This window comes from Xenopus laevis, chromosome 6S (genome assembly GCF_017654675.1).
Source record: "Xenopus laevis strain J_2021 chromosome 6S, Xenopus_laevis_v10.1, whole genome shotgun sequence".
Lineage (NCBI taxonomy): Eukaryota > Metazoa > Chordata > Amphibia > Anura > Pipidae > Xenopus > Xenopus laevis.
Window position 1 is genome coordinate 18,227,767 of NC_054382.1, and position 16,370 is coordinate 18,244,136.

At 40.7% G+C, this 16,370-nt stretch overlaps 1 protein-coding gene across 3 annotated transcripts in view; it reads left to right on the forward strand.

Annotated features, from left to right (window-relative positions):
• The window catches only part of mkx.S (mohawk homeobox S homeolog), a 97,983-nt gene that overhangs the window by 37,267 nt on the left and 44,346 nt on the right, over nucleotides 1-16,370 (forward strand). For all 3 annotated transcript variants that reach the window (XM_018268724.2, XM_018268725.2, NM_001093360.1), the window contains 1 exon segment: nucleotides 10,906-11,059. In XM_018268724.2, the coding sequence (XP_018124213.1) occupies nucleotides 10,906-11,059 (154 nt within the window).

Below are 16,370 nucleotides of genomic sequence, written 5' to 3' on the forward strand. Positions count from 1 at the left end.
CATGGTGCATTAAAAGATGGACCTTTTCCAGAGAAGTTCTTCTGGTCTTCTCTCCTAAAGGGCATGTCATGATGATTAATAGGATGGAGAGCTTGAAAGGCAGAATAAAAGAGGCCCGGGTTGCTTGTACAGTCCACGTAAGTTGTTATACCATAACACAGGGGCCGTAAACCAAGGACTTTGACACTAAAATGTTGACACAGAGCCTTCTGTACTTTTCCATCAAAGCCAACTTTGTATAAAGCCACATTTTCTACTGTTGACAAGTCCAAAGTGACTTTGAGCTGCAAAACATAGTTACATCTGACTTGTTTTAGGGGGAGCCAAGAACATTAAAGCAACAGAAATATTTTCTTTAATACTCATTTAACAAGGCTAGAACAGCAAATTGTCCATAGAGCATTCCTTATTTTTTATACGGAGGGAAAGGTAAATTCCATTTGTTTGGCTTCTTAGAGCTGCAATGTTCCCTTCACTCCAAACACTTACTAAATTGAACCATGTTCTGCTTTGTAGAACTATGACTTCCAGCATGCCTCTGCACTTGAGTGCTGATAGTTACCAAACTGTAGAATTTCTATAGCGATAGTATTTCCTTACACAATATTGCAGTGTGTTGGTGGTGCTGATGCCCCCTAGATACCTGCCATGGTTTCACAATCCAAAGTAGAAGGCAAAGGAGCCGCACACACAAGTTGCATTACAAAGGTCATCTGATAAAGGGAGGCTTGTCCACCAGAAATATTTTTTTTTACCATCTGTGGCCAAATTAATGGGTTAAGCACCTTTACAATACAACTTGTGTATGGTTCCTAGTTTGCTTTCTGCAGAATGTTGCCACCACCTGTGCATTAAATGCGAGCTCAAGCCTAACTGAAGACATAGGCTAGAAATGTCATACATTATGTTTTGGGTTTCTGTACCAGCCCAAGGCAACCACAGTCCTTTAGTAGTAAAGATCTGTGTCTCCAAAGATGCCCCAGTAGCTCCCCATCTTCTTTTCTGCTGATTCACTGCACATGCTCTATGCTGCTCTCACTTACTGAGCTTAGGGACTGACTCGCATTATACAAGACAAATAGGGGCAGATTCACAAACGGGCGAATTTTCGCCAGAGTCAGCTTCGCACCCCTCGCACCACTTTGCCAAGCGCAAATGCGCTACGAATATGCTAATCCACTAAAATGCGAAGCTTCATCCCGGGCGCTGAACGCTAGCGACTTTCCTCTAGCGTTACTTCGGCTGTGCAAGCACTTCATAGGGAAGATGTGCTAGCCTTCATTTGTGCCTACTGAAAATTCACTAGTGATCTTGGGCTTACGGCGGTAATTTAAAGTTGTATGGACGTCTTTATTATAAATGTTGGTGCAAATGCTTGAAGTTACCACTTTTTATTACACATGTCCAGGGAACCTTAATAAAGACAAATTAATATAATGACCTACACATGCGCCCACTGTAAAATGAATGTTCTATATGTTATTAAATGTCTGGAGAAAACCTGTTACCCAAAAAGAGGACTTTTGCAGCCAATCCCGCTTAAAAAAAGGAAAGGTCGCCAGCGTTTTTTGAACTTTAATGCATTTTCAGCACACAAAATATGATGTAAGTGACAGAAGATTGAGGAAGAATATAAATAGAATAGAAATGTCACAATATAAGGCTGATTAGCAATTAATACAGATAATTAATATATGGCAGCACAGAAACCAGTGCAATTAGCATCAGAATTTAATAATCAGTCCTGTAGCATCAGCTTATATTATAGATTAACCTCTCTGCTGGACAAATTGCAAAAACCTCTAAATAGTGATGGGCGACTATATTTGCCAGGCATGCATTCGCTGGGAATTTCCACGTTTCGCCGCCTGCTACTGTTTTCTGTGAAATTCACCACGAAAAAGAGTTGTGCGTCAAAATTGTCATTAGCATAAAAATTGTCTCACGTCAAAATTATTCGGACGCCCATTGACTTTAATGCATATGGACAAAATAGTCGCGCGTATAAAAATTGTCAACTCAAAATTGTTGCTCGTCTAATTATTTTGATGCCCATTGACTTCAATGCGTTTCATTAATTTTTTCACTGAAACGGGACAGATTCGCCCATTACTACCTGTGGCAGGTTTGAAGTCCTGGATCATTGCTGCTATTGAGATGCTGAAACTTTAGGCTGGTGCAATAAGTTCAGTATATAAAATATATTTAGGGTTTAATTCTCCTTTAATAGCATAGTATTGTGGGGTCATAACACCACACTTTTATTACAAGAAGCTTTACATTGGGTATTACCTTTTCAGTCCTAGTAATTTATATATATATATATATATATATATATATATATATATATATATATATATATATATATTTTTTTTTTTTTTTTACAAAAGCCACAATTGCCTGATTAAATTCAAACATTCGTTTGTTGCATTACATTGCCTCTATATACCGTAGGTAATAGCAATAATAAGGCACCTTATAATAAATATAACCGTACCTCCAACCATACCCGTGAAAAAATGAGGCCGGGGGGTACCTAACTTCACAAACAGAGTGTCTTGTGTAGGACTGCATTAGGGTTGCCACCTTTTTTTTTTGGTGAAAATGGGCAGGGGGCAGGTCGGTGACATAGGGGGGGCGGGCCGGTGATATTGGGGACAGGGTGGGTGATTAAGGGGTGGGTTGGTGATATCGGGGACGGGGTGGGTGATTTGGGGACATGGTGGACCGGTGATGTCAGGGGAGGGACTATGGCAAGGGGGGACGGAACGGTGGCGTAAGGGACCGGGACTTTGACATCGGGAGGCAGGTGGGTGAGGTGGGGCAGACCGGTGATGTCTGACATGCCAATCAGCAATTGGCTGATCGATATGTCATTCACTTCAGTGTCCTGTTCGGATTTCCTAATTTGAAAATTCGGACAGAAACTTTTCACCGGGGCAGCCCTTTCAAAACCCTGGCTGTCCAGGTGAAATCCGGACAGGTGTCAACCCTAGACTGCATTCAGGAAAGGTGAGTGAGACATTTATAAGAAATGGACCCTTCATTCTCAAGGATTCCTAGCTGGGTAGATATTCATTCAGATATTTATTCTGTTTAAGCTTCATAAGAAATAGTTGTTTTTAAATATAGTAATATAAATTCTGTTATAAACCAATATAATATGAAACAGAATGCTAACAGGGATATTATGGATGTAGATCATAATGGGAAAACATCACTAAAAGTAGACCTCGCATTAGTAAAGTATGGGCACTCCTGAGATAAGGGAAGGGTTGTACAACACTGTGAGCTTAAAAGGGGTGGAGTACTGGTTCCAGTGAGAACAGATGGACTGTCAGTAATTTCTTTCAATCTGTGGAATCAGGTATTTCTACATACAATTATACTTATTTTAGGCAGTTTGTGCACCGTTTTACATAATCCCAACTGAATGAACTCATCTCATAAAGGGGGATACATTTTCCCTGTAATTGCTCACACAGTTTTCTTGTGCTGAAAGTTCTAATTGGCATACATTATAAATACAGGTTCGGGACCTATTATCCAAAATGCTCAGGGACCTGGGGTTTTCTGTATAAGGGATCTTTCCGTTATTTGGATCTCCATACCTTAAGTCTACTTGAAATCAATTCAATCATTAAACACACTCAATAGGATTGTTTTGCCTCTAATAAGAAGTATTATATGTTAGTTTGGATCAAGTACAAGATTATGTTTTATTACTGCAGAGAAAAAGAGAAATCAGCGTTAAAAATCTGAATTATTTGATTAAAGTGGAGTCTATGGTAGATGGCCTTTCTTCCAGTTTTCAAAGAGCTTTACTTTCAAAGAGCTATAGCCTAGGGCAGTGATCCCCAACCAGTAGCTTGTGAGCAACATGTTCTTCTCCAACCCCTTGGATGTTGCTCTCAGTGTCCTCAAAGCAGGTGCTTATTTTTGAATTCCAGGCTTAAAAGCAAGTTTTAATTGGATACAAATAAAGTATAGTGCCAAGTAAAGCCTCCTGTAGGCTGCCAGTCCACATAAGGACTAGCAAATAGCCAATCACAGCCCTTATTTGGCATCCCCAGGGACTTTTTCATGCTTGTGTTGCTCCCCAACTCTTTTTACATTTGAATGTGGCTCACGGGTAAAAAAAGGTTGAGGACCCCTGGCCTAGGTGCTCAGTGTGATCAGGGGCCCATCTAGTGTTTTTTTTTAAATATTTATTTTATTTGTTTTTATTTGGACAGCTGGGTCCAGTCAGGGGCACCTGCTGAAGAAGAAAGCAGACAATGCCCAAATGCTAGCAGATCCAGGGATGTCACTGTCACGCACCAAACCCCCTGACGTGGTGAGCTCAGGTGCATATCTGGATCTGCGTGCATCCCGACCCAACAGTAGCCTAGAAGGGACCATATGATTCCACCTGAACAACCAATGAGATATTAAACAACTGACCATATAACTGATACTTACTGGTTGATTGCCATGGGTTGCTAGACAAGTATCTTTGCATATCTTATTTTATTACCCCATAACACTAACTAAAGGCCCCCATACACGGTCTGATAAAAGCTGCTGACAGACCAAGTCTTATTGGCCCATGTGTAGGGCCATCTGACGGGCTTCCCTGATCGATATCAGGCTGGGGCGGTTAAAAATTCCCGTTGCGACTGCATCTGTGCGTTTATGTGGTCCCGCGATCCGACCGCCATGATCGGATCAGCCTGATATCGCCCACCTAAATTTTGGCGACATTGCCAAACGAGCGGATCTCTATGTCTATGGCCACCTTAAGAGGCAACTGTATTAACCACTGTCCCTGCAATGCTGCATGTATATTTTAGCTGACAGTCAGAACTGTAGTTCAGTAAGATGATGGACAACCCTGTACACTGAGTTTCTGAGCATCGACATGGTAGATTCTTTAATCTTTTTCTAATATTCCATCAAGTTGCACCCTGAGCACTATCCCATGTCTAACATTAGCCATCTGACATTCCCATGTATTTGTGTTGTACAGTGAACATTCCTCTCCATGTTTTTAGCTTGCCTCTCTTCATAGACATGCAGTCTCAAGAAAACCTGGAGTTGTTTGATAACAGTAAAATTGCTGTGTAAATTCCTGGCTCCCTGTCCACATTTTCCATTCATGTAAAGGTATCTGCGTGTATTTAGCTAGTTATAAAGCTGTGAATATTAAGGAACTTGATAAAGTAGCTTCTTGCAGACATTCCAGCCAAGAGACTGGCATGCATTAAAGTGCACTTTTGTTAGCCGGGATGCCGACTCTGTAATGTAAAAATAGTATTCTGGCTTGGTGACAGCATAGAGACTTGTTCACGGAATGAACTACAAACTCATATTACTCTCCCTGAATAAATATGAATGTGCTAATGAGGTGGCACCCTGAATGCGCTCTGTATTCTATTAATCACTAGACGCTTGTGCCCATAGGACATCCAGGGACAAGTGCGGCTTTTTATGATTTGATTTCGTATGTCTGTATGCGAAAAACAAGTTGCTCTTTAATACAAAGCTTAACAATCATATCTATGTAAAGAATATAATTTGTACTAACTAAATGCTTATGTAACTTGAAGTTAATTCTTGCTGCTGAAGTAATTTTAGGCCAGATTAAGTCAAAGTATGACATGCTAAATGTTGTCAAACTATGACTCCCAAAGTGCTCAGCCAGAAGGACTCCCTGTAAGGGAACAACCACCTTTCATAAGGGGAACATCTAAAAACTAAAATAATTAGGTTGAGCTCAGCAACTTGTCCTAGAGATAGTCTCTCCCCTGAAATCTCCTGCTGATTACCTCTGAAAAACTTACACAATCAATCACAAAAACAGTGTCTTCTATTTGTCCTCCACTCTTTATCTATACAATACACTGTCCAACAAAATAATACAAAGAGAAGTAACAAAACTAAATAAAATCTGAATACCAATTTGCAGAGATGTCAAAGGCTTAGGGATCCTTTTCTCCAGAAGTGCCTCCACTAGGATAAGAACCATAAGAATAAACAGCAGTAGAATAAGGGCTAGGTCCATTGGCAATGGCTTTACCAAACTACTTCACAGCAAACTGACACAAAGCAGTAGAACCAAAGGAAATAAGTTTCTAAACTTCTAAAACTAGTGCTGAGTGATCAGGGTATGATCAGGGTTGGACTGGGTTGGTGGGCCCTGGCCCTCGCCGGCCCCGACCCCCTCTCCCGATCTGCTGGCCCTGCTCCTGAGCTCACCCATTCGTGTTGCTGTCTGTCGGCTTGATCACCACAAGGGTTCTAACCCCAACTACTCTCCGTGCTTGAGCCAGAAAGCTGCTCATTAAAGTAACCTGCCACTATCCCTTGCTCCTAGAGCAACTATTAGATAAACTTCTGGTACTAAATTAAACTGTCCCTGCTTTTGAGCCTGACAACATTCAGACCCACTCCTGTACCTACCTCCCCGCAAGGTGGGATCCAGGAAAACAGCCCTGAGCACATGTCTGCTTTCCTTTTTAAACTTTTACCCTCTGCCACCTACTAGGCAAACCATGAACTGCAATAGATCCAGGAAAAAGTACATAGCTGCCTGGGTGAATCAAAGGACCACTTAGGTGTCCAAATACAGGGGAAACATACCTAAACCTCAGGGTCCCTACAGTAGTATAAAGGGGAGAGTGTTAAGCTGGCCTTAGACGCAAAGATCTGATCTTACGAATCGAGGATTTGTAAGATTTTCGGACCGTGTGTGGAGAGTCCCGACATTTTTCGTCCGGCGGAGATCGGTCGTTTGGTCGATAAGACAGGTTAAAAGATTTCTGTCGGCTGCCGATAATATCTCTGCATGTATTGCCAATTGTATGATTTTCAGTGGGAGACTGTCACCAGCTTTGGTCGGACATAACTTTTGTATGATTGTTGTCAGGGGCAGAACATCGGCTGATCTTTTCTTTTCTACTTTATTTGATCTGAATGGTTAGTGGCAGGTCGGGAGATGGGAAAGTCCGATCGTACATTGATTCGTACGATTGGATCTTTGTGTCTATGGCCAGCTTTAGTGTTGTGTTGGCAAGCCTGAAACCTGCAGGTCAGGTGGGTTTGGGCTGATTTGCAATCAAATTTTTTAGCACACGACCATTTATACGCTCACACCTGCCCTGCCCCCTTTGATCATGTCAGAGATGGGCGAGTCAGGCTCTGGTCTATAAATGGAGGTGCCAGCCGGGTTAGGTTTGGATGGGGGTTGGGAGCGAGCAGGTTAGGGTCACACATACAAGGTAGAATTTAGTAAAAGCAAAAACAGGAATAAACACTCTTTGTTCTGCTTGTTTAGCCAATGACTTCTCAACCATTCAGAGAGTATTTTTAAGCTGACCCTTACGAACCCTTTCCATTTCAGTAAAAAAAAATAAAGCTGTTTCCCTTGATGGCAAGTCTGAAACATAGACTCTACATTGCCAGTAGGTTTTACCCCCCATCCCCCAGGTCAAGGTGGTTGTTAGTAACACTAGCTCTCTGAATTCATCATCACCATCATTTAAAACTCTTCTTTATATGTATACGTTTTATCAGGCTAAGGCAGTGCCACAGTGACATAACTATAGGTTCCCGAACCCCTCCACAAAATCTTCCAACTGGCTGAAATGGCAGGTCACCCGTATTGTGTAAAAAATCAGGGGTCACCAACAACATGAAAAAATTTGCATTGTGGGTCACCCTCTGGCTCTCCTACACTGGCCTGAAGAAACCCAGTTTTACTTGGGCTTGGCTCTTATACTGACCAAGAAATAAGAAGCTACACATTTCTTCCTGCTAAATTGAGTTTATCAAGATATGAGCTAAAGTTCCATTCTTGAGCTAAATAAAGCAAACAGAGAGAATGATTATACTCCGTGTTTTGGTCCTTGCAAAGTATGTTACCAACATACAACCCCCTCCCATTGTTCTGTGTTATTAGGAGTCCATTGTGCAGGGGGTATTATTTGGGAATCTAATTATCAATCACGCAAGGACCAAACATGGAGTAGCTTCAATTTCCCTGTTTAGTTAAATTTTTTCTCATAATGTAAACAATAAGCAGAAAGTATGTTCAGCTCAAGGACTATTTATTGCCTTCGTATTGAACAAGAGGTTATACTGCCCCTTTAAGCCGCATACTGCTAATTGCCGTGCAGTTAACGTTTAGGTCTGGATACAGCCGGCCAGTATTTAATATTTGTTGAACAAATAGTAGTCTGTGGCAAATGTCATCGGTTGTAATGTTCAGAAGACCGAGAGGGTAAGTGTGGAAATTCAGGGGATGGAGTCCGTTGAATAATGCATGCCTTTCTGCAGAGCGGAGTTAACCGGCCTCTTAAGTGAAATATGATTTTACCTAAATTCCCCTAAGCCCGTCTCTTAAATGTGTACTCTCATAACACTTCCCTTACTTTACAGGGCTGTTTTGTGAACCTCCAGTTTTATGAAATGTTTCATACCAGCTTAATTTGTGTAGTTTTCCATTCCTGGCTCTGCTAAAAGGAAACGTAAACCCTCAAAACAAATTGATGTCAAATTTCTCCAATATTGGTAATTTTTCAGCTTCTTATATGATGAATTTGAAACACCAGTGCCAGCTGATGCTCAGCTTAGCCGCCTGGCTAAAGTTAACTGGAAATTAATGTAGTGAAAGAAGGATGATCTTGTGATTTGCTGCACTTAAAACTGCCCAGGGATGTGTGACTCTTCTACGCTCACTAACTTCATTTTCTAAACAGAGACACATTGCAAGACTTTACTTTTCCTGCTAAATTATTTTTCTGCTGACTGCATCCAGTTAGCTGAAATGAACAGATGGTGGAGCAGTTGTTTCAAATGCAAGCATATTGACAATTTTAAAAATGATATCTTTGAAGAAAAATATAAATGGAAATGTGTGTGGAAGGGTGCTTTAAGCAATTTTTAGTTAATCTATTTCCCTTGAATTAACTTTTCTACTTCATCTCATTGGGCACAGTTGAACAGCACTGGCCTAGGTGGTATTAAACACAGCAACTAGGTCTTTCTTATCTCCACTACAATCTTAAAGGGATTCTGTTATGATTTTTATGGTGTAGTTTTTATTTCTAAATTACAGTTTACACTGCAAATAATTCACTCTACAATAAGTCAGTGTCAGTACTGCTTCTGCTGACAAGGGACGCTCCATTAACCTGATGCTTGATACAGGTTCAGCTGTTTCTATACTACCAATGGAAATTGTCTTGAAAGATCCACTTGTCGCACCTCCCCTGAAACTGGTCAGTTACTTAAATGATCCAATCCCTGTGCTTGGTTGCTCAATTTGACTCAAATACTGCAAAATGTGACTTTTACATTGTGAATAAGGGTACTGCTATACTTGGAAGGGATCTCTTTGCTGCATTAAACTTACAATTAGTTGATGGTCTCATTAATACAGCACCAGTGCCTGATACACAGACAGTGTCTAAAATTTCACCACAAAGCAACACTTCACTGGGCTGTGCAAAGAACCTTGTACACAAGAGACCAGGTGTAAAACCAGTACCATTTCCTGATTCAGCATGGGAAAAACTTGCTATTGATATTGTCGGTCCTTTTACAGATGCTCCTATAGACTGCAGATTTGCTATAACCTTGATAGACGATTACAGTAAATGGCCTGAAATTGCATTTGTTTCTCATATAACATCAGCTACAGTAATAAAATGTCTGTCTACAGTCTTCAGCAGAGAAGGTAATCCAAATTAGTTAATTTCAGACAACGGACCACAGTTTGTCTCATATGAGTTTGAGAGAGAGGAATATTGTGCATAGGAAATCTTCAATGTATTACCCACAAACAAATGGAGAAATCGAGCAGAACAGAAGTCTGAAAGAAGCACTACAGACAGCAAATCTTACTGGGAAATCTTGGAAAGTATTTACAATAGAGTTCCTACATAACTACAGAGCAACACGCCATGCAACAACCCAATCATCTCCAGCTGAATTATTACATGGCAGACAGATGCGCACTAAGTTACATGTTGCAGACATCAAACTTCCACAAAATACTGTGCCTACAAAATCATTTACTGCTGACATTGTGAAACATCAACAAGCCAAATGCAAGGCTTATACTGACAGAAAAAGTGGTGCAAGAAAAGTACACTTTCAGCCTGGATCTTTAGTCAGAATTAAGAAACCAGGAATACTGAAACAAGGACAATATAAATTTACTACACCACTTGAAGTGAGACGCCAGCGAGGACCATACACATATGAACTGTCTGATGGACACATATGGAATGCAAGTCGTCTTTCTCCTGTTAGATACGACTTTGGAGAAGCTCCATTTGATGAAGGACATTTTCCTACTCCTGATGTCAACTGCAATAGGTCTGAAGAAAGTGAACCAATAAGGCGTACTGAGAGAATCAGAAAACTACCTGCATGGACCCAGGACTATGTGATGTGAATAATGTATATTCTTGCTTTAAGATGCATTTTTGTTGTTTATTACATTTGCCCAAATGCTTTCCTACTATAGGGGGAATATGTGGTGTTTTTACAAATGGCCTGTAGATGTCACTGTGCCCAGACTTATACTGTGCATACTTCATACAGCTTAAAAGTGAAAGTTACTGTTGTGTAATGCCTGTATGACTCTGCTAATAAAGCACTGTTATACTCTACTCATCTTTGGCTACCCAAAACATAACAACAGTCAAATACAATCCTGGAGGAAAGCCTGATTTGGAACCTGCATCATGTTAAACAGGATGAATTAAAAGAAAAAACTTTCCCCATAAATAAGAGCATGTCACTTCGACAAAAATGTGAATTATTTTTTTTCCTAGCTGATCCTCTGTACCCTTTTATATTTTATAACAGACTATATAATAATGGATTGTTTTCTTCTTTTTTTTATTTATTTCTTAGGTTTCAAACTGGTTTGCAAATGCAAGACGACGCCTTAAAAATACTGTGAGACAACCAGACCTGAGCTGGGCTTTACGGATAAAATTGTATAATAAATATGTCCAAGGGAATGCTGAACGGTTAAGTGTGAGCAGTGAAGACTCCTGTTCTGAAGGTTTGTTACCCAGCACATCTCCTCTGATAAAAATTGTTTTGCTCCTTACACTGAATGAGCGTGTTGCTTAGACTGCGGCACACAGAATAGGCCACAAGAAATCCCCTAACAGAATGATCAGTTCTGGATAAAACAAAAGTTCATTATTCTGATTAGATCATTTGGCTTCCATATAAAGACATCTTTGAAGAATAAAGTTGACAGTTCACAGAAAGATATAATAATATGGGAGATCTCTTAACAGGCAGATATTTTCACAAAGGCCACCTATGTGGTTGACAACATTGTCCTTCTCTGATTGGATGTCGTGGAGTGAGCAATACAGGCCTTTTGGTGACATCTACAGTCCAATATGGTTTACACCCAGCTGAAATTCAAAGCTTATCTTTTTGATATCTGAGTGAACTCTTATTAAATATAGTGGGAAGGTCTTTATTTGACCCCATTGGGCCAGTAGCTTGCTGACTTGGCCAGAAGGGGCAGATAATGAATAGGGTACCTAGGTTATAGCCTAGAGGTCCATAGTCATTCCAATTATTCATTTTATTTTATGCAAGTTGCAGTTGTGAGCGCTCTAAGACATATAGGATTTGGTGAGCACAAGTGACATCATCATTGTGCACGCCAAACCAAGCTTGTCTGAGAGAGCCACGTGCACATGTTTCTTGCATTGTCTGGTTCTCTTATCCTCTCCCAGCAGGTACAGACTGTGCACTAATACTAACCAAAGCCAGGCCCAGCAGAGCAGATAACATAAAAGAAAATACAAATATTATGCTCGGACCACTGGGCCTGATGCCTCTAAGGCACCCACAGTAGTGATGTGCGGGTCGAGAATTTCTCGACCAGCACCCAACCCTAACCCACCCCTCCCAATCCGCATCGGGCCTGGACCGTTGCTGCTCCTCTATTAATAGACCTGCGCCCGTCCTGCATTGACATCACAAAAGGGGCGGGGGCAAGCGCAAGTCTATAAATTTTGGTGCCGGAAGCCAGAAGTGCTAGGTCATAGTCGGGGAGAGCAGGAGAAGAGCTTGACCCGGATCCGCCCACGACCCGAAGATTATGTGTCGGAGTCCTGTACATCACAACCCCACAGCACCAACCCTGGGACCCAACAAGCCACAAAGCACCCTCTGGTCCCCCCCGCCCAGCTGCAACCACCCTCTGCCCGCCCTCACGTGCTTACCTATTCCTTCACTCTGCAGTGCCTGGGGCCAAGTAGAGTAGCAGTAGGGACAGGGTCTGGGTCCAGTCTGACCTTGTGCATAGTGAAGTGCAATAACTTTCTGATGAACTGTAGAATGCTCTAAGGCAAGGGGTTTCAGCCTTTGTGAGCCAAGGGGCTCATATGGTTATTAAGGTCTTGTCCTTTTAAATGATGACTAGTAAAATAATAATTTAGTTTAGTTTATAGTGAATAAGGTATAATTTATGATAGTTGTACATACAGCTCACCATGCATGATGTCTAATTCTTTAATATGTTATTGGACACCATGTTGCACACAGACCATCAAACTCTTTAAGTATTTTCTCATTTCCTTAAAGGAATTGAGCGTTACAAACGTTCTGATACCCTTTAAAAGAAGGGCAATCTCTGTTCCCCTTCTCCGATTCCTAACCTCACAACCAAGGAGACAAGTGACCTGTTATGTTGTCCCTTATGTATGTTGGAAGCATTGCCAGACAGGCCAGCCTAACCCTGCTGCTACCATAACATTCATTCTGTTGATTTTATGTTGATTTTATGTCTTTCATCGGGAAAGGTGTAACAAGAGAGTTCAAGCCTATGGGTGGAATTTAATAAAACCCAAGTTATGTCTGAAGTGATTAAATAATCTAAGCCAGTCTGCCCTAGGGGTTTGCATGAAACGTGACCGTGGCGCAACAGTGCAAATGGATATGGGCAAAATGGTTGGAACAGCAGCTTTATTCAACCCTGTGTGTTCATAAATCTGACATCCATAGGGGCCCTATTTATTTTCCCCAACTGACTCTTACTATATAACATTTAGAGTTTTTTCTTGTTCCTTGATGCACTTCACCCAATATGTAACTTTTACTGTAAATACAATTAGTGTGCTACTATGCTGAGCGTGCATTGAAGAGAGAAGTCTCTTCTAAAACCCATTGAAGTCAGCCCTTCCAGCATTCTTGCCTACATATACTACAATTAGTTGCAGCTATGCTGCCATACATTTCTTAAAGGGGAAGTCAAACCCAAAATAAAATTTAGCCTAATAAAAGATAACATAATTCTAAGCAACTTTCCAATGTACATTTACAAATAGATTTTCAGTGCTTTTACAGTGATTTGTAAAAACAATTGCTATTGAAAGCTGCATTTGCTTAACCCCTGGTTGTTACTTTTAAAACAATGTTGCAAAAGTCTTAGTTCCCCAGCAAAAAATGGGTCTGTTAATCAGCCGCCTTGTCTTACATTGTGTCAGTAGTCTGAGCCATCAGGGCAGAGAATAGAAAGGGACAACCACTGTTTTTAATAGCAATACACATACAAATAACTTGAAAAACATAGAAAAATTGCAATACAAGTATATTGGAAAGTTGCTTAGAATTGTGCTTTCTTTTATTAGGCTTATTTTTATTTTGGGGTTTACTTGTCCTTTAAGAACCAAATCTAATTTAGGACTTTGGCACACAGGGTATTTTTTCCACCACCCAGCAGAAAATAGCAGAAGACCAAGTGCCCTTCACTCTGTCCGCCATCAGTAGTAATAATAGTGAATGGAAAGCACCCAACATCGGACTGGGGTGTCTGGGACCCACCAGGGCTGCCACCACAGCCCCCCACCACACCCTCAGGTTCCTCAGTGCTCCAAAGGCTGTACCCAACTCCATGTTTCTCACCTCTCTTTCCTCTCACCTATATGGCTACGATGGGGGGCAACTCCCATCATTTCTGGTGGGAATGGGCCTGGGTCTTTGAGCCCATGAGGGCCGTGCTCCACCCGTATGGTTTTCCTGGTGTCCCGCCGGCCCAGTCTGACTCTGAAAGCACACAGAGTAGGGACAAGTGTGCCTTTGCTACAAAATGTCTACTTTTAGAGTTTTAGTCGAGGAACTGCCTATCACCACTCTGTATGTGCCAAATAATGTGCTTTTCATTCACTTTTAGCTATGAAAGTGTAGCTAGCCAATTGGCAGCAGCAGATAAATAGCCATAGCCTTCTAAAGGGTGAACACTTTTGTATTTTACATCATTTTGATCTTGTTTTTCAAGATATCAGCAGTTTTATACTTTGCCCAAAAATATGAAACGCCAAAGACCCCTGTTGTTTCTTCTCTGCACAGTAACTTAAAGAAAGAATAACCCCAAAATATGAAAGTGTTTAAAAGGAATGAAAGTATTATATAGTGTTGCCCTGCACTGGTAGGACTGGTGTGTTTGCTTCAGAAACTCTACTATAGTTTATATAAACAAGCTGCTGTGTAGCCACGGGGACAGTCATTCAAGCACAGGATACACAGTAGATAATTGATAAGTACTACTATAGTTTATATAAACAAGCTGCTGTGTAGCCATGGGGACAGTCATTCAAGCACAGGATACACAGTAGATAATAGATAAGTACTACTATAGTTTATATAAACAAGCTGCTGTGTAGCCATGGGGGCAGCCATTCAAGCACAGGATACACAGTAGATAACAGATAAGTACTACTATAGTTTATATAAACAAGCTGCTGTGTAGCCATGGGGGCAGCCATTCAAGCACAGGATACACAGTAGATAACAGATAAGTACTACTATAGTTTATATAAACAAGCTGCTGTGTAGCCATGGGGGCATCCATTCAAGCATAGGATACACTGTAGATAACAGATAAGTACTACTATAGTTTATATAAACAAGCTGCTGTGTAGCCACGGGGGCAGCCATTCAAGCATAGGATACATAGTAGATAACAGATAAGTACTACTATAGTTTATATAAACAAGCTGCTGTGTAGCCATGGGGGCATCCATTCAAGCATAGGATACACTGTAGATAACAGATAAGTACTACTATAGTTTATATAAACAAGCTGCTGTGTAGCCATGGGGGCATCCATTCAAGCATAGGATACACTGTAGATAACAGATAAGTACTACTATAGTTTATATAAACAAGCTGCTGTGTAACCACGGGGGCAGCCATTCAAGCATAGGATACATAGTAGATAACAGATAAGTTGTGAAGAATCCAATTGTAAACTACAGAGTGTATTTGTTATCTGTTATGTATCCTGTACCTTTTCTCCCTTTTCTCCTTTTTTTCAGCTTACACCTATGGGTGAGCAAACATCAATGCTATTGAAGTAAAAAAAAAAAAGGCTTTTTAAAACGAAATATTTTTGGTTTCAAGGTTCTTTTGTTTCTAAACAGTTCGTTAGGGTATCTTGAGCCTTAATTTGTCTTTGTTTGTTTTCCAAAATCAGTGATAAGTTTGTATGTGCGGCAGATGCAGCCAATAGTCCCAAGCCCAGAGCCGTCCTTTGTCTGATCTGCTCTTACTCTTGATTGAAGTGGAGTTGCATTAGATCTTTATTTTGGCAGAGAGGTGGAATTATTGTAGGCACACTGAATAACACTGCGTGCTGTCTATCTAGCTGCCGCCATGTGTATTTCTAGATGTTCATGTGCGTGTTCAAAGGAATTACATTTCTTCGTAAAAAATAAAGAGATGCTTAGTTCTTGGAAGAGTTCAGCTTGATTGTGGGTCACACTCTAGCAGCCTATACTTATTTCTAATGTGCTTTCGATTTTTCTTGGAAGCTTCCCAGGTTGACTACAGAATAATGAAAGAATGAATTATATATAGATATACAGAGAGCAGTTGCGCACATAAGGCAGATAATATCTATTGATGTCTTTAATGGAGGCTTTTCATCTTCAAGCGAAGCTTCTTCTTGGCTGAAGGACAGAGAAACTGCAGCCGTTTAATTCACTCAATTTTACCTCTAAGCAGAGCTAGAGCCGGACTATTTCAACTAAATAAATGACTATATTACTTACACAGAAACCTATATTATCCATTTAGAATTTAGCTTTTGTCGGTCTACCTCAGGTAGAATGATTAGTGCAAAAAACTGATTGGCTGATATGGTGTAGTTCATTGGGATACATTTGGCCAATGCTAGGAAATGTGTCTATCAGTTACTTAATTCAGCTGCCAAACTTACTGGGAGCCATCACACATCCAGGGGCAGATTTATCAAATTTCGAATTTCGCTATTTTTTTGTGTACTTTGACTAGGGAAAAGTCCAAATTCGATTTGAATTTGAAAAAAATTCAAAAATTCGAATATT